Below are 27,432 nucleotides of genomic sequence, written 5' to 3' on the forward strand. Positions count from 1 at the left end.
ATACACAGACATTGCTTTCTAATGTAACATCTACATCTACATGTATGCACATTCATATTAAGATGATGGTTCAATAGTTAAACTAGTCCAATAAATAGACATATATTGTTTAACATGTTATATAAAATTGAGAATGGAAATTGGGAATGTGTCAAAGAGACAACAACCCAACCATAGAGCAGACAACAGCCGAAGGCCACCAATGGGTATTCAATGTTCCATTTGTTTATATATCAATATAAAGATGATCAATTCCATTAATTTGGTAAGTAGTTTTAAAAAAGAAATATGTATGGAAATGGTCATGATTTTTGCTTCATATGTCCTTACAGAAATCAAAGTTGTCCATAGCAACCATATTGGATACATTTTGGGCGCTCATCAGTCATTGCTTATTGTGGCACCAAATAAATATTCAAATTGATCTAGAACACAGACATGTCAGTAAGGTTCCTTCTAGTGCATTTATATCAGAAGCAAATAATCAAATAAATATTCATCTGTAAGATGTATTAAGTAAATTATCGACTCTAAATAGCTTTTGTCGCCCAACTAGGTCTATGTACAACTTCAACTATGGGCACTTCCTAACATTGTGTTCTAGATTGAATTCTTTAGTTTTATGCCCAAAACACAAAAATGTGTAAACATCAACATTAGAAGGTAATTATTCCGATAGTCTACTAACGATTCTGGTAAACAATTTCTTTTACTATTTATAGATCTAATCTTGCTGACCATTCTTGTTATTTGAAAGTGTCTAGCTATCTATTAATTGTTTAAGACAATAGGCGAAACACTAATTAAAGCACCAAGGGCACTATAGGCAGTTAATTAAAAAACAAAACAAGGCAAACATGGCAGAAGCTTAAGTTAAGATGAATATTGTGGAAGAATTGGTTTGATTATTTATTTCATCTATTTCAAGTTAAACAAAAATGTACCTAAATGTTTCTGCTATCCAATCCTACCATTTCAAAAAGTTATTTCTAATTTATTTTAAATATGTTTCCTTTAAAATGAGCCTTAAATGAAAATTCTTATAGGTCCAGAAATAACTAAAAAAATAATTAAAGTAAATTCAACCTAATCCTATTTCTTGCATCAATTAAATTCTATAAGACACAAGAAATAATTGTAACAGGATACTGTTATGAAATCTCCCAAACAAAGCTCCTATAATTCATCATTACCATGGTCGCCTGACATTGGGCCGAGTCCAGTACAGATTGGTTTGGTCAAGTAAAGTGATATGCATATGTGACGCCTAGGAGATTGACCCTGTATGTCATTTGAACATTCTTGAATTGACGAACAGGAAAATATATGGTTTAGGGGTGAGGATCTCTACCGTTTTCAAATTCTCAAAAGGTGTGGGTTGATTCCCAGGGGACTCCCCCTTTATTTCATTTTATTTGTTTTATTGTCCCATACAAGAATATATATGGTGTAGGGATGGGGATCTCAACCGTTTACTAGTTCTCAAACAGGAGGGGATGGGGTAACCCCAAGGTACTCCCTCTATATTAAATTTGATTTGTTTTATTGTTCCATACAAGAATATGTATGGTTTAGGGGTGGGGATCTCGACCGTTAACAAGTTCTCAAACAGGAGGGGGTGGGGTTGACCCATGTGGACTCCCCCTATATTTCATTTTATTTGTTTTATTGTACCATACAAGACTATGTATGGTTTAGGGGTGGGGATCTCAACCGTTAACAAGTTCTCAAACGGAAGGGGTGGGGTTGACCCCAAGGGACTCCCCCTATCTTTTATTGTCCTATACATGGATCTATATGGTTTTGGGTGAGGATCTCGACTATTTTCAAGTTTTAAAACAGAAGGGGTTGGGTGACACCTGGGACTCCCCCAAATTATTTTCATTTTATTTGTTTTATTGGCCCATACAAGTATATATGTGGTTTAGGGGAGGGGATTGTGACCGTTTACATGATAACAAGACATTTTTAAATTGAAGGGGTTGGGATGACCCCCAGGGACTCACCGTATATTTTATTTGATTTGTTATATTGTCCTGTTATCATTACTGAAGATCAAGTCAATCACTTACTGTTTTCAAGTAATTGTCATTTGAAATCCCATAGGGTTCTATAGTAAACTCCTCCATTATTTAGGCCCCTCAACATACCCCTAAATATACCCCAATGCACAAACGAAAGATTGATGACTCCGCTAGACAAGTTAATCTAACATTTTATAATACCCTAAGTAAATCTGACAAGCGGTATGAGTTATTTTCTTAAAAAGGTTCGACTTATCTCGAGGACGAGTTGTTCACATTTCTTAAAACATCCCATCAACGTCGATTTCCGGATCTTAATCATTCAAAACAACAACAAGGTCAGTGATAAACGGAATAATAAAATTAAAGAAAGGAATTTAAATGTGCATACATGCATACATTTTATTGAAATCAATTAAATAATCACAATCTTCTTAAACGAAAAGAACATCATTATTAACAAAACTTACCTATAACATCAGAATACTTACCTTACGTTTCGTGTAAGTTAAAATTACAGCCAACTTAGACCATATAACTTTATTTCCTTTATCATAGAGATTTTGTGTACATGGACAATATTCCAGCGCCTTTGGCCATTTGGGAAATGTAAACGACTTGTAATTTGAGATTTTCGGCGATGAAATATTTCATACAATTGTTCTATGACATCTTATCCAAAAGCACATGGGATGATAAACTACGTATGGATTTCTATTGATCACTACTTCCTATGTGCATCTTCAAATGTTTTGGGTAAGTTGACGATCATTTAAGGTTTTTCTGGTCATATTTTTTGTATTCCAGAATTGAAAGTATGAAAAAAGTGCCCAATTAGTTATTAATAACATATAAGCCAGCTAGATAATAACAATAGCACTTTTAACACCATTCAGTGGGAATAACACAAATCTAGGGTGGTAGCATAAGGCAGCTTAACTGCCTAAAAATTGGTAAAAATCGTCAATAGAGACTCCAATATGTAGTCGACTGACAATTTCGACCATTAAACTTATTCTTAGATACTAATATTTTTTTGCTGGTCATTTTGTCTTTTCAAAGTGTTTAAAGTGTCGCTTCTGCAAAAACGCCAAAGAATGCTAACAATCGCCATTAAAGAGCAATAACTAAAATAAAATGACGACTGACAATTTTGGTCATCTTGATGTACTTGTAGTTCCTGTCTTGCTGATCATTTTAGTCTAGTCAATTTAGTGAACAACCTGCAACTAATTGCAACACAAAGTTTTTCTCTGAAAAACAAGTCTGTTACTATCTATGAACAACATACTACATTATACAAAAATATTTTTTGCGCAAAGTGGTGTAATTAATCAAAATTTTTTGTAGTAAAAGTAAGGTTATATGAGTTGCTTCCCCTCATTTGCCAAAGTTGAAAAAAATTAATTTATACAAAAAATGTTGAGTATTTTTTAAAACAGTTGAAATAATACAATACAATACATAATTATCTCAATTTAAAAGAATAATATTACAAATGCATCAGTTTCTTGTCTCAAAATTTGTATATTTGAATAAAGATATAGACCGCGATGGTGTTCTGCTATTTTACAATCCAAGAATCTAATTCTCCACCACAGTGTTGGTATGTAACCTATAAATGGAAAACTGTACTGAATTAGATTAACCAACTAAGTCACAATCTTACTCGGTATTTGAAAGAATTCTGCCTGTGTGTTAAAGGCACTGATGTTATTTTTTTGTTGGGGGGAGGGGTTCTCGAAACACAAGTTTTGTCCTTTATAAAAAAAAATGTTAATGCAAGACTTAATTTTTGAAATTCAAAGTCTTTAATGTATTTTTTCTCCCACAACTTTATAAAGAAAACAATATTTTTATTTTCATTTTCCTTCTGGAACAAACATGTTAAGATGTAGAATCCAACAATGTTTTTCATAAAAAAAAATTAAGAATGATGAGTGTTAAATGATTGTTGTTAAATATTTTTTCACACATAAAAATTTCAAGCTCCTCGAAGCAAATAGCTACTCATGTAATTAGCGACGATCTCAGTACTCACTCACCATATAAATAAAGCTTTGGCTGTAACACTGAATCCACTTTTCACTTTGGTTGCTAATCGGATGTGTACTGATTTATATTTTAGTCGGTGCCAACAGTATTTATTTATCAACTGTAATTAGTTTTGAACTAGCTATTAGAACTCAGTGTCTTTTTGGTAATTGGTTTTATTTCATATCGGTTAAGAATTAGCTTCTCTTATTGGATAACAAGGAGCCACATGACATTCTTTATTCTTTAGTAAACATTTCCATCGATCTTTAACAGAAAAAAACTGAGTTTTATAATTTGTTCTTATGTTGTTTGCTATTTCAAAACTGTTCCTGATTATGGGAGGGTTGAGTGCTCGCAAACATGGTTAACGCTGCACACTATTAATATGATTATCACAAGAAAGTGGCCCTTTATTATTTGGTGGTTATTGTTTGCTGTCTGTCGTATTTGTTTTTCCATTTATTGTCTTAACAGTTTTATATTTTAACGATGAGCTATTATAGTTTGTTAACATCCACACCCACATCCTTGTTATCTCTTGTGGAAAGTTTTCTAATTTGCAATCATACAACATCTTCTTATGTTTTTAAAGTGAGGAGATTTTACAATAAATTATGGTTTGACTGGCAAGCGATTAAACATATTTAAGAAATCACTGATAGAGTTTAGTGGACCTTAAAAGCTAAATATTTATACTCTAGGAATGAGGTGTATCTTTTTTAATATTTTATTAGTTTCGTTCAAATGAGTTGAATACAGGTCAGCACATTCCGGAAGCAGAAAACGGCGTCTTTAACATTGATATTTCTATAATAGAGTATTACCACGAAAAAAGAGAGATTTGAAGTTTTTAAAGTCAACGAGAAAGCAACCCAAACGACTAACAAATACCAACACACATTATTTCAGATTAGACATGACTATCTAAACGCTAGCTCTGGCCATAAATCGTCCACTTTTTTACAGTTCTTAGGCTAAAGCTGATTAGCTTTTATTAAATTAATTCAACGAGATATCTTAAAGAAGGAACTTTGTAATGCTTTTCTTTATATATATATATATCTTTGACCATAATATTTTCATACAGCAGACAACCCATGTTAGTTCTTTTTCATTATCATTTGGTTGATGTTTCAGACCACCACGTACAGGTTTTATCTTACTGGGTACACACATAAGGTGCTGTTACTATAAATACTTCCCCCAGGAAGTGATCCCATCAATTCATTCAACAGTGCTTATCTCATTTTCAACATCAAAATTGGACCACGTTGGTACAATTACTATTTAAATTCAAGCTCCAGTGGCGGATCCAGAAATTTTCATCAGTGGAGGCCCACTGACTGCCTAAGAGGGGGCCCACTCCAGTCATGCTTCAGTGATTCCCTATATAATCAACCAAATTTTTCCCACAAAAGGGGGGCCCGGGCCCCCTGCCCCCCCCCCCCTCCCCCTAAATCCGCCTCTGAGCTCTTATAATCATATTGACAAAGATTCCCTTGAAATTGCCTTAAACAATATCAGATCTATATTTCATGCTAATTCAGTGAACTAGTAAATGTTATTAAAGTTAAAAAGCTTATATATCTGAAATTAAACTTGGATATTGATAGAGCTTGCTAAATAGAATTAGTCTGTGTTTAACTGTGACTTTATACAATTAAAATGTTGAAAAAGTAGCTAATGAAAATATAAACCAAAAAAAAAGGACTACAATCAATGACGATGAACGGACACTAGAAAAATAACTCTTCCACCAATTAACATGACAAAATCAAAGTCAGTAACCAAACTGATTTATAGTTATTTTTGAACACAATCAATTTTTTTTTTTGTTTATCATACCTACACGTATAATAACTATAAATACATAACAGAAACAAGATAAAAATTTCAAACTTCCACAAAATGCACTTCTTTAAAACTGAGTTTTACTGTGTGTATATTTATTCTACATTGTCTAGAGAAACTAGGGGAGGGTTGAGTTCTCACACAATATGTTTTACCCCAGCCACATTATTGCACTTATCTCAAGTCAGGAACCTCAAGATATAGCCTTTGTTTGTCTTGTGTGTGTTTTTTCTTTTTTTATAATTTTGGTTCATTTGTATGTATTGGAGTTCAGGAGTCGATTTTACAAAAAATTTACAATGAATAGATTAATCGTAAGTATACTGAATTGTCCATGACTGACGATCAATCTTAGTCGTAAGTTTTTTTGTGAAACCGACTTGAGGCCTTTAAGGTGGTGTCTATTTCGCTTAACTAGTGTACAAAATAATTAAGGGGTTAGCTGAAGCCTACCTCCGTGTGCCGGATTAACTTGCTATGTTAAAGACTCATTATAGTGGCCTTGTTTTCTCTTTGACACATTCCCTGTTTACGTTTTCAAAATTCAAACTGGAAATAACCAAGATTTGGAAATTTTCATTTTTTATGCCCCTCACTTAGGGGCATTATGTTTTTCGGTCTGTGCGTCCGTTCGTTCGTCCGTCTGTCCCGCTTCAGATTAAAGTTTTTTGTTAAAGTTTTTGGTCAAGGTAGTTTTTGATGAAGTTGAAGTCCACTCAACTTGAAACTTAGAACACATGTTCCCTATGATATGGTCTTTCTAATTTTAATGCCAAATTAGAGTGTTGATCCAAACGGTCAACTGAACATAGAAAATGATAGTGCGGGTGGGGTATCCATGTACTATGGACACATTCTTCTTTTGTAATTAGTTCGTAAAACAAAATATTTCACACAACAAATTGGTTATTATTGATATTGATAATAAGAGGAATACATACGCATATAAACATAAGATGATAGAGTCTGTCTATAAAGATCCTATGTTAAAAGTTTTAACCATGAATAACCGAGCTTTTTATTTCTATTTTTCACAATGTTTCTCTACAAATCACAATTTACACAAGAATTACATTTTTTGTAAATACTAATAACTATAGGACTTCTTAAGATAAACATCAGATAGCATTTTCTATTTAGATCCCAATTCGAAAGTTTTAACCATCAATAACCGAGATTTTTTCATTTCCAGTTTTCGGGTTTTCTGTCTTAAAACATATATTCAACCAAAATTACCCAAATATTAATATTGATAACTAAAGGACTTCACAAGATAAACATAAAATAGTATGTTCTTTTTTCTATATAGATCAAATTTCAAAAATATTAACCATTAACAACGGAGATTTTCTACGTTTCCAGTTTTTAACGTTTTTTCACTAAAAATCACTCATTTCACCTCAAAATTACTTCATTATGAATAATAATAACTAGAGGACTACATAATAGTCTATTAAGATAAGGTTCCTGTCTTCAACAAGCTTTAGGTCTAAAAATGTAACCATAAATAACAATTTTTCTTCTTTTCCAGTTTTCAGCATTTTTTCTCTAAAAACCACATATTTCACCCAAAAATAACCTTTTCCGCAAATTAAATCAATGTATAGTTTTAGTATGTTGTTAGTACAAGTCTATATTATAATTTGCACTAAAAAAACCTTGTGTTGCAATTAGTTGGAGGTTGAGTGATTTTAGAGCTAAATTGACTAGGCTATTATGTATTTAAAATGTTTATCTATTAGATTTTCAAGATAATAGGTTAAAATACTAGAAATTGGTAAAAATAGTTAATAAACAATATAATTCAAATAAGGAGTCGAATGACATTTCGACCATTACACTAATTTTTCGATACAAGTATTGTTTTGGTGATCATTTTGGTTTTTTAAAGTGTCTATCTACCTTTTATAGTTTTTAAGATAATAGACAAAAAAGGGGAAAAATGGCTACAAATCGTCCTCTATTGATATTACGACTATTGTTGATACAAAAACAACGAAAGCATATGTCTCATGGCAATCGCATTAACCGCAATCAACGACATAAACATCGTTCTTATTTTTCACTTGAATACATTTTATCTAAATTTAAAAACAATGGCAACATTAATTATTTAGCAAACTGGGGCAAAGGCAATTTAGTACATTACATTATGTTTATATATGGTTTAGGGGTTGAGATCTCAACCGTTAACAAGTTCTCAAACAGAAGGGGTGGGGTTGACCCCAAGGGACTCCCCTATATTTTATTGTCCCATATATGAATGTATATGGTTTGGGTTGAGGATCTCGACTATTTACAAGTTTTAAAACAGAAGGGGTTGGGTGACACCTGGGACTCCCCCAAATTATTTTCATTTTATTTGTTTTATTGGCCCATACAAGTATATATGTGGTTTAGGGGAGGGGATTGTGACCGTTTACAAGATAACAAGACATTTTTAAATTGAAGGAGTTGGGATGACCCCCAGGGACTCACCGTATATTTTATTTGATTTGTTATATTGTCCTGTTATCATTACTGAAGATCAAGTCAATCACTTACTGTTTTCTAGTAATAGTCATTTGAAATTCCATAGGGTTCTATAGTAAACCCCTCCATTTTTTAGGCCCCTCAACATACCCCTAAATATACCCCAATGCACAAATGAAAGATTGATGACTCCGCTAGACAAGTTAATCTAACATTTTATAAACCCTAAGTAAATCTGACAAGCGGTATGAGTTGTTTTCTTAAAAAGGTCCGACTTGTCTCGAGGACGAGTTGTTCACGTTTCTTAAAACATCCCATCAACGTCGATTTCCGGATCATAATCATTCAAAACAACAACAACTGCCAAGGTCAGTGATAAACGGAATAATACAATTAAAGAAAGGAATTTAAATGTGCATACATGCATACATTTTATTGAAATCAATTAAATAATCACAATCTTCTTAAACGAAAAGAACATCATTATTAACAAAACTTACTTATAATATCAGAATACTTACCTTACGTTTCGTGTAAGTTAAAATTACCGCCAACTTAGACCATATAACTTTATTTCCTCTATCATAAAGATTTTGTGTACATGAACAATATTCCTGCGCCTTCGGCCATTTGGGAAATGTAAACGACTTGTAATTTGAGATTTTCGGCGATGAAATATTTCATACAATTGTTCTATGACATCTTATCCAAAAGCACATGGGATGATAAACTACGTACCGATTTCTATTGATCACACTAAATTTGAGGGCAACGTGTTCATTTCGAAAATACCATAATCATGTGCTTTTAGTTAAGGTTATTGTCCTGAAAATCGAGGGTGACATACACTTCTTATTGACACTTCTTTTGAGCGAAGTCGGGTTTCGTAAGACGAAAATAACGCTCAGTTAGCTTTGTGTGATGACTGCTGGCAATATATATGTAATATAATTTAACTCAGCAGAATTCTTTTGGGTCGCTTGCGATTTGGGAAACAAACATTTATTTTTTGGTAGGACAGACAGATGGACAAATATGGCACCTGTAATGGGCCTTAGTATTAATTTGCTAATGTTTCTATTTTAGAAATGTCGTAAATATATTAACAAATATTAATCAAATGATAATACGATTTATATAAAAAAAAAACTTACATGAAATTAATGTAAAATTGTTGCACAAGTTGGGGCTTTTGAAATTTCGTTCTTCTTGGGTCGTACTGGAAATCAAGTATTAGAAACACTTTAGTACTTGAAGATTAATAAAACAAATATTACAGCAAACGTGAAGACAAAAGCCACCCCTGCATTATGCTTCAAATTTGACTGTAGGTAAGTTTTAGTGTTTTAGCTGTCTTATTCAAAAGTGCGCATGTATACAAATATATTTCCTTGAATTTATAAACAGATACCTAATTTCATTTTCAGGCTGTCAACGTCTCTCTGTATTTCCTGAAGAGTTCCAGATTTGTTCTCAAGTGCTGCTATTCTTTCTTCGTGTTTGGTGATATCAACTTGAATATGACTGCACAATGACTGCACATCCTTTTCAAAGTCTTCTTTTTCCTTCTTACTGTCTATGGCAATGGTTTTCATTCGAGTGAATTGTAAATCAAGAGATTGTTGTAATTTCTGTAATTCCTTTAAATATTTTTCAATACTTTCAACTCTTTCATACATTTGTACTTCACTAGTATTCAGTCGTTTGGATAACCTATCTACATTTTCTTTACATTCTTTAAATTCCCTTTCAAAACTATCTTCTTTAATTTTCAGTCTTTCATCAAGAGTTTCTGTTATCTGTTTTAGTTGCTTCTTTTCTTGTACATCTTTGTCAATATGTATAGAAATGTGTTTCAACTCCTCTTCAAAATTAGAAAATTTTCTGTCGAGCTGTAGTTGGGTTGACAACAATTGTGCCATCGAGTTATCCAGCATCTTTGTTTTTGCATCTTTCAAACTTGCAGCAGTAGCATGTGAATTATCAAGACCCTTAATTGCCTGAAAAGAACATGATTTACAACTGAATTGTATCATGATATACACATGTCTCGATATTGAGTTCAATGTGTCAAACATATAACAATACGTCGAATGATCTTTATTTAAGTTAGAAAAGGAGATAACTTTAAAGTTTACAACGATGATGGACGCCAAATGATGATAGTAGATCAAATGACTTAAAGGCTAGCGTTTGCTCACGCTGCTCAAAGGATTGAAAACCGTGTATAAGCGTAGTCGGCACAATGATGTCGAAAATTGAAATGTTACCTGCCATTTTTGTGTTTTTCTTTGGTATTTATACTGCATCTGATGTTCAGGTCTTGCTTTCATGACATTGAGGAAAATTCCGACACAGAGTTAACATTCAGACCGACCTACTTCATGACCTAATGGGACATAACACATTACTTTTTTCGTAACAATTCAAATACTCCATTTCTTTAAGTAATAAACTGCTTCGCTGAGCGCAGCTGGATACGCCCGCAGAGGTCCAACCCTGAACAGTTGGGGCAAAAATGGACATAATATTCAAGCTTGATACAGGTCTGATAGATATAAGAAGATGTGGTATGAGTGCCAATGAGACAACTCTCCATCCAAGTCAAAATTTATAAAAGTAAACCATTATTGAAAACCGTTTATAAGCGTATTGAATTTGGATTTTAATAAAATATTTGACATATTCTTGGTTTCTGAATAAATGTAGTCAAAGAACTTGAAATTGGTTATATGAATTGAATCTATATTCAATTAAAGATTTCTTGCTGTTGTGTAGTACACTGTACTGTTGCGCAATACTTAGTAAATCTGTTGTCAGACTATAAACAAATAAAGTTCAATAACTTCTCAATGATTTATCAGAAATTTATAAAAAAACAAAAGGGAGGTTATCTTAATAGATATAAATCATTCATCAAAATTTAATGAAAACTGCTCTAAGCACTTAAACGATATTGTCCCAAAACTTGAAAATCACCCCCTTTTTTATGAATAAAATCTTATAACTCGGAAACGTAAAATCTAAAATTTATAAAAATCAAAATTGGAGCTTACAACAATAGATATAAACAATTTACCAAAGTTTCATAAAAATGCTGAAAGCATTTTTGTGTTATTGTCCGAAAACTGGAAAATCCCCCTTTTTGTAATGAATAAAACCCCATAAATCGGAAACGTATAGTCTAAAATTTATAAAAATCAAAAGGAAGCTCATGTCAATAGAATTAAACAATTCACCAAAGTTTCTTGCAAATTGGTGAATTTGTTTTTGAGTTATTGACCGAAAACTGGACAATCCCCCCTTTTTAATGAAGAAAACTCCAAAACTCGGAAATAGTAAATCCTAAATTTATAAAAAAGGAAAGGGAGCTCACGTCAATAAATATAAATAATTCACCAAAGTTTCTTGCATATTGGTTAACGCGTTTTTGAGTTAATGTTCGACATGTTGACGACGGACGGACGGACAGACAGACGGACAGACGGTCAACGGTATACCATAATACGTCCCGTAAACGGGCGTATAAAAAGTAAAAAAACAAAAACAAAAAAAACTACAAGGAAAATTCTAGACTAAAAGTCCTTTAACACAGGCAAAATCCAATTCTCAAACACATCAAAGAAATGGAAAACAACTGTCATATTCCTGACTTTGTAAAGGTATTTCCTTATGTAGAAAATGGTGGAATAAACCTGGTTTTAAAAATAGCTTAACCTCTCACTATTTTGACAGTCGCATAAAATAATATTAAAAATAATATATTAATGTGTGAACACTACAAACACAATAGGTAAAACTGTCAAAAATAAGGATAGAGCATTGTGTTATAATCTCAATCACTATAAAAACAAATAAATATGCCATCAAAGAAAAAAAAAACCAACACAATGGCGGGCTGTACAAGTACCAAGCCACTCCTAAAGGATGTTACCACTAATAGACCAAGCAGTAAACATCATTAACTTAGAAACACAAATAAAAGAACAATATATTACATAACTAATATGATAAACAACGTCAGTATCTTAAAACTATACATCAAGTGTGAAAGCTGGTGCCTGTGAAAACGTTTAAACCCGCTGTATGTTGATGCACTTGTCCTAAGTCAGGAGCATGTTGTTCTGTGGTCGTCGTTTGTTTGTGTGCTTCATAGGTTATTCTCGTTTCTCGTTTTTTGTATGAATGGGTTTTCCTGTTTACCTTATTATTTTTTGGGCTTTTTGCATGATAAAATGCTTGTACCAGGTCAGGAATATGACAGTTTAAAAAGGGATTAATTTATGAGAAGCATACACAGCACAAATACATCTATCAAAAACATGACCTTGTGCAATGCCAAGATACAGTTATGGACAGATTGTAAAGCCATGCATGTGCATATGTATATACAAATAACCCTGTTTCTTGCGTGCCACTGATGCTCTCAGATTAATATTTTTTACAGGAGTTAAATATTAATACCTGTTCTAATTCACTCCAGATTCTCTCAAAGTCTGCATTAGGTAATGTACCATTCTTGGAATGTGACACAAGAAAGTTTTTATAATATTTCAAGCGGGCAACGTTTGCTCCATCGCTTTTGTCATGAGGAGGAGGTAAATTGTCAAATCCAGTTGGAGGTTCTGTCAACAATGGAGGTATGCTACGTAGTAGACAAACGATTAATGTCAAGTCTAAATCTGCTGAAGTAACTGTTGTTGTTCCTGTAAAAGAAATGTATAACAGTTAAACAATAGCTATATTTCATTTATGCATGCACAATATTCAGGAACAAGCATCCTAGTCGAGTCTACATGAGCTGAGGTAACCGTCAGTGAGACTGTAATATAAAATATATGTAAATGACTATGGACAGATATGTAAATGTTTTGTAACTGTTGTTTGTCTTTTCGCTTTTTTACATGGCGTTGCCAGTATGTTTTATGACATACTAGTTTGAATGTTTCTTGAGTATCATCAGCCTTTTTTACGATGCAATCACTACATTAAATAACTTTTATTCATCCATCAACAGTTGATCGTACCGTAATAACATCTGTAGCCTTTTCTTTAAGGTTTATTTTTTTTATATTTGCAGTTGACTGATGAAAAAGTGATCTCGATAGAAATCGTAACTTATTGGCTATTGCACGTTGTAAACCTGCCTTAGGTCAAACACTGTTAATAAAAAATACTACGACCTTATATTCCATTGTAAGAGCTAGCTTCTTTGTATATTTTGCATGCATATCAGTGACGTCCTTAAAACTACAAGATATGTACTGTAGTAACCACACAAACGTCAACTAACGAAATGTCATCCATTATCAAATAGAACTAACTTATTGATACTTCAAATCTAATAACACCGATAGAAGTAGTGCGTTTAGTTATCTTTCATTAAGATTGATTGATTATTGTTTGCTTTACGCCGCATTAGCTATTTTTATTAAGCAATACATGATTGATTTTAACAGAAAACAATCAAATGCAAATCGCATAGTTTATTTCTGTAATCATTTTTGTATGCATGAGTCGAAAGGGATTAGATCTAATTTATAATAAACGAACAATACATTAATGCAATGCAAATACATTTCAATACACATTTGATCATGTTTAATAAGTGGTTTTGTCTTTTAAGTCAAGTTTAAATGCTAAACCGTATGTTTTTTTTTTATAGTCCGAGAACAATTGTGTGCTTTGTATAAAAATCAAAAGCTTGAAGATTCGCACTTTAAATGTTGTATCTTGCAAGGTGTTTGTCCTTTGGAAGACTCGTCACTCAAATTAGTTACTTTTCTTGTCAACTAATACGTAACAAAACACCGAAATTAGATTGATGAGCAAAATGCATCTTTGGAATTCATCGTTAGCTCCGTTTTTTACAATGACTTATGAAGTAGAAACAGAAGTGTAAATTTCAATAATTCAACAAATGTCATAAAACTTATTTATACGATCAATTTGTTCAATTTGTATTCAAACGCCGTATTTAATTTACACTTATAAAGTAACATGTCATGGAACGGTACCTAAATATTAAAAGGTAAAAATCAATATGCACTTTTATGATCTGAGCGTCACTGATGAGTCTTATGTAGACGAAACGCGCGTCTGGCGTATTAAATTATAATCCTGGTACCTTTGATAACTAATTATACCCAAAAATGCAACGGTCAAATAACTAATTATAAATAATAGACAATTCCAAGATTTTTTAATGCTTTTTTCATGATGGTAAAGTAACAACAGTTCATCTTTTGTCAGTAATCTGGAGTTTTAACCTGTCAGAAATCAGAAATTTCTAAAATAAAAATCATAGCCCTCTAAAACAAAATGATCGGTTAGACATATCATATTCAAATACTTTATGTCGCTGTAAAAATCATAGAAACAAACTTAGACCGTTGGTGTGTACGTTGAAACTACAACACCTAGAATTATGATTACATCAGTCCAGCATACTTAAAATCTCTATACCTTTAGTCTTGGTAAATTGCGTTTTACTGAACTATCAGCCTTTTGTTTATCTTGTAACTGGAAAATAGAAATGTTCATTCCCTGCTTGAAACCAAGTGATTGAAAACTCTTAGGAACTTGTCTGGTGGAGGAAACAAAATATATCATTGTCTTTGATAATGAATTCGTTATCTCTTAGGAATTGGCCTGATGTAGGATACATAATAATCCATAGACATTTATAGATAACTCGTTTTCTCCTAGAAACGTACCTGGTGGAGGATACAGAGTATCCCATTGTCCTCGATAGAGAACTCGTTTCTTCCTAGGAGGGGGAATATACAGATCTTGCAATATAGCCTTGTTTCCTGGTATATTCAAATCAGCGGATAAACTTGGGTGAAACTTATCAAAGAAATTTGTAAGTGCTCCAGTGGCTACTCTGTAGTGTAGATACACAATACGAAGAAAGTTTTCCTCCTCTTTTGACACCATGTTGTTCAATATTCAAAAATCTAAAATTACAGAAAGCATACAATTTCAAATATAGCTTATATAACTATTTAACGCTTTTCAATTCTAAATCATTCAATTGGAAGTTTAGTGGCCTATTGTCAGATCTTAGTCTATTGTACCATTTTTTGTCACTGCTTGTTAACTTTTTTAATTGTTTAAGATATTATGCACATGACAAAGGATGTAAAGATATGTTTTCCCAATTAACAATACATATTATGTCTGTTGCTTACCCCATTCTTTCATTAAATCAAAACTATGAACAACTTTAAGCCAAATGGGAGGTTTAACTATCTATAAAACCAATTTTAATCACGTTGGAAATTTCTTAACTGAGTCAAGAATATGAATATTCTGTGTTTAATCATACGTGTTTATTCACATATAGATGTGGTAAAAGCACAATAATAGGAAATGTATCAATAGAGATTAAGAAAAGTGAAAATCCTCAATATCTAACTTGTTCTCCGTTTCGAAATCAGAAGCAGATTATTGAAAATATGAAATGAGTCGGTGGAGTTATCCATAAATAAAAGGACCGAATCAGCTGGAATTGAAATTCTGATTTGAATCTGGTCAGGTAAATGGTGGTTATGGAAGTAAATGTCTCCAGAAATTAATGTTTAAATAAATTTTAATTTACAGATGGGTGCAGTCCTTACCTGTACACAAGTTAAGTTAAAGCAGTCATTACGACTACTCTATAGGTTAACTTGGGAACATTTTAGCAGACCTGTAAGTTAACTTTATCCCTAGCAGTCCAGACCTCGTGTGTGCTTTTTTAGGACTGCTGCAGACCAGTCATGAGGACAAGTTTGATAGAGCAGACCTGTTTTCCAGGACAGGTCAGCTAGACCAGACCATACCTGTGGACAGGTCACCTTGACCAGACCAGACCTGTAGACAGGTCTGTTTGACCAGACCAGACCTGTGGATAGGTCTGCTTGACCGGACCAGACCTCTGGACAGGTCTGCTTGACCAGACCAGACCTGTGGACAGGTTTACCTGACCGGACCAGACCAGACCTGTGGGCAGATCTGCTTGACCAGACCAGACCTGTGGACAGGTCTGCTTGACCGGACCAGACCAGACCAGTGGACAAGTCTGCTTGACCGAACCAGACCAGATCTGTTGACAGGTCTGCTTGACATGACAAGTTTGCTATTTAACAGATTTTACTGGTGGCATAGTTGATATTTGTGTTCACATAAAAAAGACTAAGATCGTATGATTTTCACTGATCGGAAGTCGATACTCATATGACATTCATCAATCAAAGCAGTCCTGTTTACAAGTTAACTTTGAATCATGTTAACTTTATCTTGGAGGAGCAGACCAGACCAAAGTTAACTTGGGATCAAGTTAACTTTTTCTTAGAGGAGCAGACCAGAACAAAGTTAACTTTGGATCATGTTAACTTTATCAAGGACCAAACCAAAGTTAACTTTTATAAGAACAGGTCTGGTTTGACTTTTGAAAGCAGACCTGGTCATAAGTTAACTTGCGTGTAGGACTTCAATACTGGCCATGGACCTGTCCTGAAGTTAACTTTTCGAGCAATCATTAAACGGTCCTAGAACCAAGTCTGCTTTTAAGTTAACACAAATTCTGTCCTAAGACCGGTCACAGCAGTGATAAAACCTGTCCTAAGTTAACTTTAACCAGTCATAAAGTCTGCTTATTTAGTTAACTAGCTGTACAGGTTAGGATCGCGCCCATCTGTACTACAGCGTCTTCGGAATTTCGTACAAACATGGACTTTACAAGCTTAAGGTTACATTAACTTCTGTCGACAACAATAAAGACATCAATTTGTTTTTATAAATGTACTTTCTGGCATTCCGATTGAGTATTTTCATCCCTATGATTTTTTTTACATCAAATGGAGCCCATTTAAAATTCCAAGAGTTATTGTCGGCACATATTGAAGGTGTTAATATGATAAAGTGCCAATATGCACTAATTTTCTTAAATATTATGACCTGACATTATATATCAGTTATTTTGGTACCTCATAATCTGATTACAAACAATTAAAAGTGCCCAACTTTTTCTTTAAAAACAATATACCATCTCTATATATTTTTCAGTACTTCTATTATCTTTCGCCCTTTTTTTTCTGATGGATGGATTTCAACTCACCAATAACATTTTCTTCTCTGAATCAATTAATAGATTTTATTAGTAATCGTGTCCATGAACCAATCTTAGCAAAACCTACTAATATTATTGCCTATAGGATATTTTATTTTGTCCGTATCGAGTTTCTATTATTATTTTCCATGTATCGCTGTGTATACGTTATATGCAATTTGATTTACATTAACTGTTTGTCTTCAATTACAGGTTTATTCTGTTATTCCTTTGTAAATGCATGATTTGGTGATTCGTATATACAGCAGGTTTCGCTTATATATTTACTTTAAATTATATATATTATTTTTAACTGTTAAAACCTGATTTGACCTTTGACCGTATGAGTGCCAATGAGACAACTCTCCATCTAAGTCACGGTTTGTAAAAGAAAACCATAATAGTTACAATTACAGCCTTCAACATTGGGCCTTGACTCACAACGAAAGGCATCCTATAATGGAACCCAAACATGACTAGTGTTAAACCATTCAAATGGGAAATACAACGGTTTAATCTATATACAAAACGAGAAACACTTATGAACAACATAAAAAAAAACAGTAACCACTGAGCATCGGGTTCCTGACTAAACAAATGCAGTGGGTTTAAACGTTTTTAAAAGGCCCAATCCTTCACCTTACCCAAAATATTGGTGTAATATCACAACATAGAAAGCTATTCCTTTGCGGTTTGATCGGGTTTTTTTCTGTGCATGAACTGAATTTGTGTCATGGATGGATACTCCATCTCCTTTGTTTTTTTTTATTATAGAAAGACACACAATAAATTATAAATAATCGCCTAGCTCAATCAAAAGACATATTAACAAAAACAAGTAAACAAACACTGAACGAATACATATGGTATATCGTATAATGTAAAACCAAAATAATAAGACAAGTGGGCTAGATGTAAAACGATATCCGACAGACAACCATAACCTTGGACAAAATGCCGCCATCAAAAAAAGTGCACAGTTAAATAAGAATAACTTTGTTTTAAGATATACATGGAGAACGGAACTGTTGCCTGTTACAAAATTATTAATGGTATTGTTCATATTACGAGAAGAGAAGTAAAAATGTATCGTCATACCCAACACTTATCAAAGGTGGTATATATTAAAAATAATGAAACGAGATATAACAATATAAGGTGAACATTAAATAACAAAAACGCATTACAAATTGTATCATCAGGTCACATTAAGACAAAAGTACGATTGGAGAGTACTTGCAATTATTGTAGCTAGTAAAAAGCTAAAATAATTGATTGATAAAAATTCAAGCATCAGACACTAAAAGCAACTAAAACACATCCCAGGGATTTAGTATTTAAACGTCTTGGACACTCAAAGAAAACATGACTTGTGCAATGCCAAAAAAAAAAGTATAGTCATGCAGTATCAAAGTTAACCTTTAATACACATGCATAATGTTATATATAGATTGAGTATTCTCTTAATAGAAAAATGTTGCTGTGTATGTATACATCCCCAAAAAAAAACGTTTGAAAAGAATACAATTTAAGTTATGTTTTAATTTGCTGAGGACAACACAAAAAGGCTGTGTCAATTAAAAATATTTCAAAGATCTCATTACAACAATAGTAAGATACCCTTTACATATAAGTGTGTTTAAAGGTTTGATGAGTTTACACGGATCACAAAAGGATTTCCGCGCTTTAACTACATTACAACCGTAACATTGAGAATTCTAATCACCGCCAAATGTACTAACTAAATGTTTGTATCTTTGAAAGAATTTAGTATATGTTTTAAGCTATTTATGGTAACAAATCGATATGGGTCGAGAGATGATTTCAGAGACAATATGACAAAAAAACATGTTATAAACCATTTATCACATATTTCAGTTCGGCAAAAAAGGGAAAAAAAAGTTCAATTATAACAATTTAATGAAACAGAACAAGTTAAATCTTAAAAAAAAAAATATCTGTTTCATTGAAACTTTGTATCGTCCTATTTTTCAAAAGAATGACCTTTCGTTTAAAGCGAACATAACTCAATCTATGGATAAATAAAGGCAACAGTAGTATACCGCTGTTCGAAATTCATAAATCGATTGAGAAAAAAACAAATCCGGGTTACAAACTAAACCTGAGGGAAACACATCAAATATGATAGGAGAACTACGACACAACAGAAACACAACATACAATGTAACACACACACAGAAACGAACTATAATATAACAATGATCATTTTCCTGATTTGGCACAGATAATTTGTTTTTCATATTAACAATTCTCTAATGTTCATGTCACATATTACAAGACGCAAATATGTAAAGAAATGTTGTTACAGAAACGAATATAAGTTGAAAATATAAGCTGAAAAAAACACGCAATACATTTAAACTCTTTTAAAATATTTAAATCAAAGATCTATTAGTATCAATATATCATTGAAATCATTCAACCGATATGCGTTCTATGTCATTAAGTGTTAATATCGAGTATTAAATGTATATTTATCATGAACATCAGAAGGTCGGTATGTTATCTGTCATTAAATAGAATACACAAAAGAAGTAATTTGAAGAATAAGACATCCAGTCATTTAAATTTTTCATGGAGAATTAGCAAGATGGATGGTTTTTGATTGTAAAAATACATTCAAGACCAGTTCATTCTAATAGACATAGTGCCCCTGTTTCTGTACAAATAATGAACAACACATATATTTTGGACTGAATTTGTAAACAAAATCAACAATGAAAACATTCGATCGTTGACGACGTCTAAAGTTCATTTTAATAGACATCGTGTCCCTGCTTATAAAAGGAAAGAAATGTTATCAATCTTTGCCAAATAAATCATTGTTTGTAAAGTTTAAATGTAAAACTGACCTACTTTTTCACATGTTTCGTTTGAATTGAAAAACACTTTAAACACTCCTTTATTCTTTGTCACACAAAAAAAATAAACATTGCATGACTTACACATATATTTTTGTGTTTTAATATATAATGGATCAAGAAGAAAACTTTATTTAGTTCGGTCTTGCTCACAATATGTTGTACTGACTGTTGTTGTTTCAAATCAAAGGGTTAACCGAGGGACAAGATGATATTAAAATCGAACACATGATATATAATTGATATTTTAACAGATAATCTTGGTTTGCGTTTGTATTCGTTTGAAGGGCGTATCCACAAAGGATAAGACATATTAAAAATATCAACGGATCACAAATTTAGATATTCTTTCCATTTCATTAAAAGTTATTATATATTTTATATGTTTCAAATCAAAGGGTTAACCGAGGGACAAGATGATATTAAAATCGAACACATGATATATAATTGATATTTTAACAGATAATCTTGGTTTGCGTTTGTATTCGTTTGAAGGGCGTATCCACAAAGGATAAGACATATTAAAAATATCAACGGATCACAAATTTAGATATTCTTTCCATTTCATTCAAAGTTATTATATATTTTATCTCAGACTGTACAATCGAAGCAATTCACATAATGCCACAAGTTAAAACCTAGTATTACGTCTGCTGTTCGAGTAATTTGGCAACTCATTATAGAATACATATATTTATAAACGTAAATGATGCAATAACTATAAATTTTATTAACACTAGTTTATTTGATGCTCAACACATTACAAACCCTGTGATAAGACTAATTTGGTAGGTCATATTTGTTGAAAAGAGGACGAGATTGGGAATTAATGTTTCGTTTAATGAGGTCTCGACCTTTCTTTAAACTTAATGGTAGTGCAGTCAAAGTGAAATAAAGTATCTACGGAATATATAGAGACCAGACAGAGCGTTGTAAGGCCTTCCCAAATCAATAAGAGAGTTATACGGACAGGCCAAACCATAAACCATACTGGACAAATATATACAGTATGGGCTTTGCTCATTGTTGAAGTCCGTACGGTGACCTATAGTTGTTAATTTCTGAGTCGTATGGTCTATTGTGCGGAGTTTCCTCATTGGAAATCAAACCACATCTTCGTATATTATAGTTAAATGAATGAATTAACGTAGCTTTATATTATAATAACTTACCGATTCTGCGATGCGTTTCTTCTCTTCAGAAATTAATTTACTAAGATATTCCTTTTGTAAAACTAATCTTCCTCATGACGTATTTATATGTACAGAGTCTACAAAGAAATAATTTCGTCAAAAACGGTGATACACTTTATTAACTCTAAATAGCCCAATCTTTCAAATCTGATGGTATATGATATGTGTAATATTCATACATAATAATTTTACTCAATAAGATTCTACCACTTCATCGGTTGTAAAACGCTATGTTCCCGCTTCATACAGTTCAATTTTATAATATTAAACGTGTTGTCATCGTTATTTAATCAATCATAATTAAAAAAAAAGAGGTGTTATCATGAGAACTTTAAGCTAATTTTCAGATTTTATTTATACTTGCCAATTACAAATGTTGTACATATATATGGAAATTGTTTTTTATCTACAAGCATGGATACAACAAATTATATAACACGTTTAGAAAATCCAAGCGTTGACATGTTGAGTGAAAATGTGTGATTTTTTTCTATTAACAGTTCACTAAATTAATTTGCTGTTCACATGTTTTATTGTCAGATTGATGTTATGTACTTTTCTAATATCAACACTGACTTATTTTTTGTGATAACAAAAGGGACATTCAATAGCATAGAACATTCATTTTGGGGATTTGAATCGAATTAGGACTTTGATTTTCGATATAAATGAGTTCACTGATAAAATAGTGTTATTTAAAACCAAATTGTTTAACTAGTTTACATTTTTTTTTCCATATTTATTTTAAAATGTGCTTTCTAATGTGTGGACAGTTGTCTCATTGGCAATCATACCACATCTTCTTTTTTTAATTTCTAATCATAGTAGGTATTGGAATTTTTGTCACAATCATATACATCATAAGGTAAACAACTTATAACTGAATTATGTATTGCGATTTAAACGATGTTTTTTAATACCAAAACTCATCTTGTGTGTTACAAAAAATGAATAGGTTATTTAATAAAGGCAACAGTAGTATACCGCTGTTCGAAAGTCATCAATCGATTGAGAGAAAACGAAACAAACTAAAACTGAGATAAACACATCAACTATAAGAAGAAAACAACGAAACAACAGACACACTGAAGCGCAACAAAAACCAAAAAGACAAGCTGTAAAATATATTGATATTTATGTATTAATAATGATGCCAAGGACGATAAAACTACTTTATCATTATTATATTTTAGTATTTGTGTTTTTGTCTTTCGGGTCGTATAACTAAATATAATTGTAATTTTTCTGGGCTAAATCTTAAAAAAAAAGGTTATGCCACTTGTCTATGCTATCAAACAATACGTATATTTCTATGTACCAAGTCAAAGTTCTTAATACCATGAATATAGTTAAGATATAAGGGTTAAAACGAAACACATTTTTTTCACAAAAAGTAGGTATTTTGTGTATGGCTTACAAAGTTTTAAAACATTCTTTAATCAAGCAGTATACCATGTTATCATGATTTCTTTCAAAAAAAGTTAAGAAATTTTATAAATAAAGAAATGTTACAAATAACAATGCAATTGCAACTTAGATGTGATTTTAATGTAATCCGTTACATTATGTTTGCAACGTCATTGTTATTTAATGGATAACATCTGCTAAAGTAATCGGCCCTATATCTTCCGTTGGTAGAATCTGGTTCTCTCAAGAATTTTGGAACATTTTTAGGAAAACTTTATCTCTCTTTTTTCAGTGATATCCGAAACGATTTTCTTTCTTTTTAAGTAACGTTGTAATGTGTTACGTCAAAAACAAACTTAGACCAATGCGAGATCGAATTAAACACTAAACATTAAAATAAATAAAAACTGTCTGGGAAAAGAATAAATAAGCTCAAACTTTAAGAATGCCATTTGACATAGTGAACTAAGAATAAAGTGGGATGGGGTTGAGCACCTACAAACATATGTTACCCAGCAACATACTTTAAAAGCCTGTCCTAAAGTCAAGAGGCTGTATGCCAGTGGATGTCGTTGGATTTTGTCTATTATATTTGTTTTTCGTAAATTTTTTTGTAATAATGAGGCCATTAGTTTTCTTGTTAGAATTGGTTAACTTTTTTCATGTCGGGGCCTTGTATGGCCGACTATTCAGTGTGTGTTTTTCTGATTGTTGAAGCCGTATGGTTGCCTATCATTACTTCCAACCACGTTATTTGGTGGATAGTTGTGTTATTAGCAATCAAACCACGTCTGTTTAATTTTATATTAAGGGAAATGAATGACAGTAATAATTTGAGTATGGAAAAAAATGAGTTAAAGAATTAATTGATTATTAATGGTTTCAAAATCAATGATTTTCTTTGTTTGTTTTTCATACAACAACGTCAGGTATAAGATATCACTGTACACTTTTGACCTTGTTAATCGGTAAACATTTGTATAAAGTCCCATGTAAACGCTTATTGGTTTTAAATTGTGAAGATTTTCTCAAATAATTGAACAGCGATATGATCGATATGATCTTTGTGGTAAATAAACAGGTCCATGTTAAGTTGACGTATACTAACATTTAAACATACGATTCAATTTTCAATGGAAATAAATAGTTAAAGCGCGCTTTGGTCGTTCTAAAAAAATGATGTTATAATATTAAATTATATAGAATAAATAGGTATACAAGTATCGTAAATAAAACAATATAATGTAAATGAATGAAAAACAAAAATAAACTTGTAAATGGTGATGGAGACAGTATCACTTGATTGGTGACTACTGATTAACAGCATGATAACAACATGATAACATCACAGTTATCACCCTTCATAATTGCAGTTTTTATTACCGACATACATTAAGATAAGAAAATACAGAGGTCATACGAAGACGATTAAGATGCAAGACAATGTATTGAGAATGCCATACAACCATACTGTAAAGACACTTTTGCACATGGCACTACAAGGTGAGAGAAAGCCAAGGGGACTACGCAACACTTGGTTGAGAACAGTTACATCAGAACAGTATCAAATGTCTTTGTATGATCAACTTAAGTGGGTCGCTATGTTACCCACCATTAAATGGAATTCACTTAAGGAGTCATAGAAAAATAAGACATATAGTCTTTTGAAATTCTGAGGGCAGTTATTAGAACGAATTTTGTGAAAGAAGATTTTCAATACGTTTAAATTTTACAAATAAATTATTACTACCTGATACCTTAACATATACATGATATACGTATATGTCGATATTAATTCTAAAAATCCAAAAAAATTAAAAAAGGCCAAATAAAGTACGAAGTTGAATAGCATTGAGGACTAAAATTCCTAAAAGTTGTGCCTAATACAGGTAATCTTTTCCTGAGGTAGAAAAGCCTTAGTACATTGTATTTCAAAAAATCAAAATGTTGTTAACAGTAATTTATAAATATGACCATATCAATAATAATTCATGTCAGCACAGAAGTGCTGACTACTTGGCTGGTGATACCCTCGGTGAATTAAAACTCCACCAGCAGTGGTATCGACCCAGTGGTTGTAAATAAATTCATCATAGATAACAGGATTAAATTTTGTGTATACGCCAGACGCGCGTTTTGTCTAAAAAAGACTCATCATTGAATTTAAAATGTAAAAAAAGTTAAAAAGGCCAAATAAAGTACGAAGTTGAAGAGCATTGAGGACCAAAGTTCCTAAAAGTTGTGCCAAATACAGCTAAGGTAGTCTATTCCTGGGGTAGAAAAGCCTTAGTATTTCAAAAATTCAAAATGTTGTTAACAGTAAATTATACAAATGACCATATCAATGGTAATTCATGTCAGCACAGAAATGCTGACTACTTGGCTGGTGATACCCTCGGGGAATTAAAACTCCACAAGCAGTGGCATCGACCAAGTGGTTTTAAATAAACTTATCACAGATACCAGGATTACATTTTGTATTTACTCCAGACGCGCGTTTCGTCTATAAGAGACTCATCAGTACAACAATACGATATCCCATGTTGATCAAACAAATTTATGCACCTCTTTTTTCATCAACATTTATCATTTCGTTTTATGAGACACTTACCCTATTTGATTACCAAAATTGGTATTCGCAGTTTGACATCCTTAACAATACTATGAATAATTTGTGTTAGCTGGAAACATACGCTCAGTTGATTGTGACCATATATATTCACTGTTAACATGAAAGAAGAAATGCAAGTGCTTACTCCATGCTGATTTATTGTATTAACATATTAGCATTAAAAATTGTATTTCTTTTTTACTTCTGATACTTTTGACACAAACAAACAATGCAGAACTGTACCAGAAAACAAAATTAAATATAAAACAATTATTTGAATGTTTGAACACGAATTATATTTAAACTCGAGAGAAAATATTTTTTATATAATGAAGAGTTTTTGTCAAGTTATCAGTAGAATCAATCAAACGATTTGCTTTGTATGAATTTAAATGTTAGAATAGGGTATCAAAGGTCTATTTATGATAAACAACGCTATGTTACACACCTTTAAATGGAATTCACGAAAGAAGTAATTGAAAGAATATGATATTCAGTCATTTGAACTTCTGAGGGCAGTTATTAGGACGAATTTTGTAAAAGAAGAATTTCAATACGTTAAAATTTACATATTAATTATTATTACAAGGTACCTTTACATATATTTATATGTCGATATGAACTCTAAAATAAAAAGTAGTAACGTCGAAAAATGAAAAGAAAATATTTTAAACGTGAGTCAAACAAAATCATGAACAAATTAAAATTAACAGTCTTAAAAAAGCAAGGCAAAAACTAAGCTTAGGCAACATCATTGATACAACAAAATATTCAGCTGTCCAAACTTTGTATGTTCCAACAATTAAAGGGCTAGAATTTTTTTTATTAGTTTTTAAAGCACAGAATTACGAACAGGACACGCAATGAAAGACAACGTCGATTTGAAAGGCGAGTTAATATCTTAAAAAAAAACTTTAAAGGAGAAGCAAAAGATACCAAAGGGATGTTCAAAGACATAAGTCGAAAATAAAATAACAATGCCACGAAAAAAGAGGACAATACCAACAACAGTTCACAAAACATAACATAAAAAACTTAAGTCTTAAGTAACACATACCGGGGATTACAGGTGCTTCAGGCGTGCAAGCAGATCCTTCTAAATATGTGTCACACGTACAAACGTATAAGACAATCTGTGAAACATATATATTGTAACGGTCAAGAAACTCGTCATTGCGTCCGTAATATTTTCAAATTGATGATTTTTCAACTTGGAGCTTTTGGTTTAAAACCTGGTTTGTAAGCAGCAACCCTTAATCAGAAATAAGTAAAAGAAAAGAAAATGAAAAAGGTTAGCCAAAACCATAAATACAAGATAAGACAAATTCAAAGTGATATATCTTTCATCATCAAATGCTTCGTAGTTCTTACTCAATCAAATACCATATGGCGTTTTAAAAAACGTGACAAAACTACATCTTGATAATCGCTTAAGTATGAATTTCTAAGTAGTGTCATACATTAAAAAGTTACCTTTTTGGAATGAGCAGAAACGCTTTTATGGTCACTATTTGAATGTATATTAATGAATTAATACATTTTAAGGCTTGTTAAAATATTTTTTGCTGATATGTTAATGGTTCATATTTCCAACCACACTTGTAAATATACGGTATCTTTCTTATACGAATTTTACCTTTACCGTTAACCAAACACAAACTAGATCAATAACACGTATGAAATATAGTGCTTCTGATTTATTTATTTTTTTAAACATTGAAAATACAAATGAACAAATTTTTGTGTAGCTTACACATGTTACAGAAGAAAGAATAACTTCTATTTATCCACGTTCATTTGGGTGTTCTGTAATTGTTAAATGTAGGAATTAACTGAGGTGTGGAAGAAATGAACAAAACAA

The 27,432-nt window shown here is 32.0% G+C and overlaps 1 protein-coding gene across 1 annotated transcript in view; it reads right to left on the reverse strand.

Annotated features, from left to right (window-relative positions):
• Positions 1-27,432, reverse strand: part of LOC127718542 (uncharacterized) — a 191,426-nt gene that overhangs the window by 15,951 nt on the left and 148,043 nt on the right. Inside the window, exons 3-6 of the mRNA XM_052224611.1 lie at positions 21,533-21,630; positions 15,101-15,343; positions 12,849-13,090; positions 9,796-10,384 (exon numbers count right to left, since the gene is read on the reverse strand). Of these exons, the coding sequence (XP_052080571.1) occupies positions 9,796-10,384; positions 12,849-13,090; positions 15,101-15,323 (1,054 nt within the window). The 5' untranslated portion in view covers positions 15,324-15,343; positions 21,533-21,630. The remainder of the gene's footprint in view (positions 1-9,795; positions 10,385-12,848; positions 13,091-15,100; positions 15,344-21,532; positions 21,631-27,432) is intronic.

This window comes from Mytilus californianus, unplaced genomic scaffold (genome assembly GCF_021869535.1).
Source record: "Mytilus californianus isolate M0D057914Y unplaced genomic scaffold, xbMytCali1.0.p SCAF_10, whole genome shotgun sequence".
NCBI classification, from domain to species: Eukaryota; Metazoa; Mollusca; class Bivalvia; order Mytilida; family Mytilidae; genus Mytilus; species Mytilus californianus.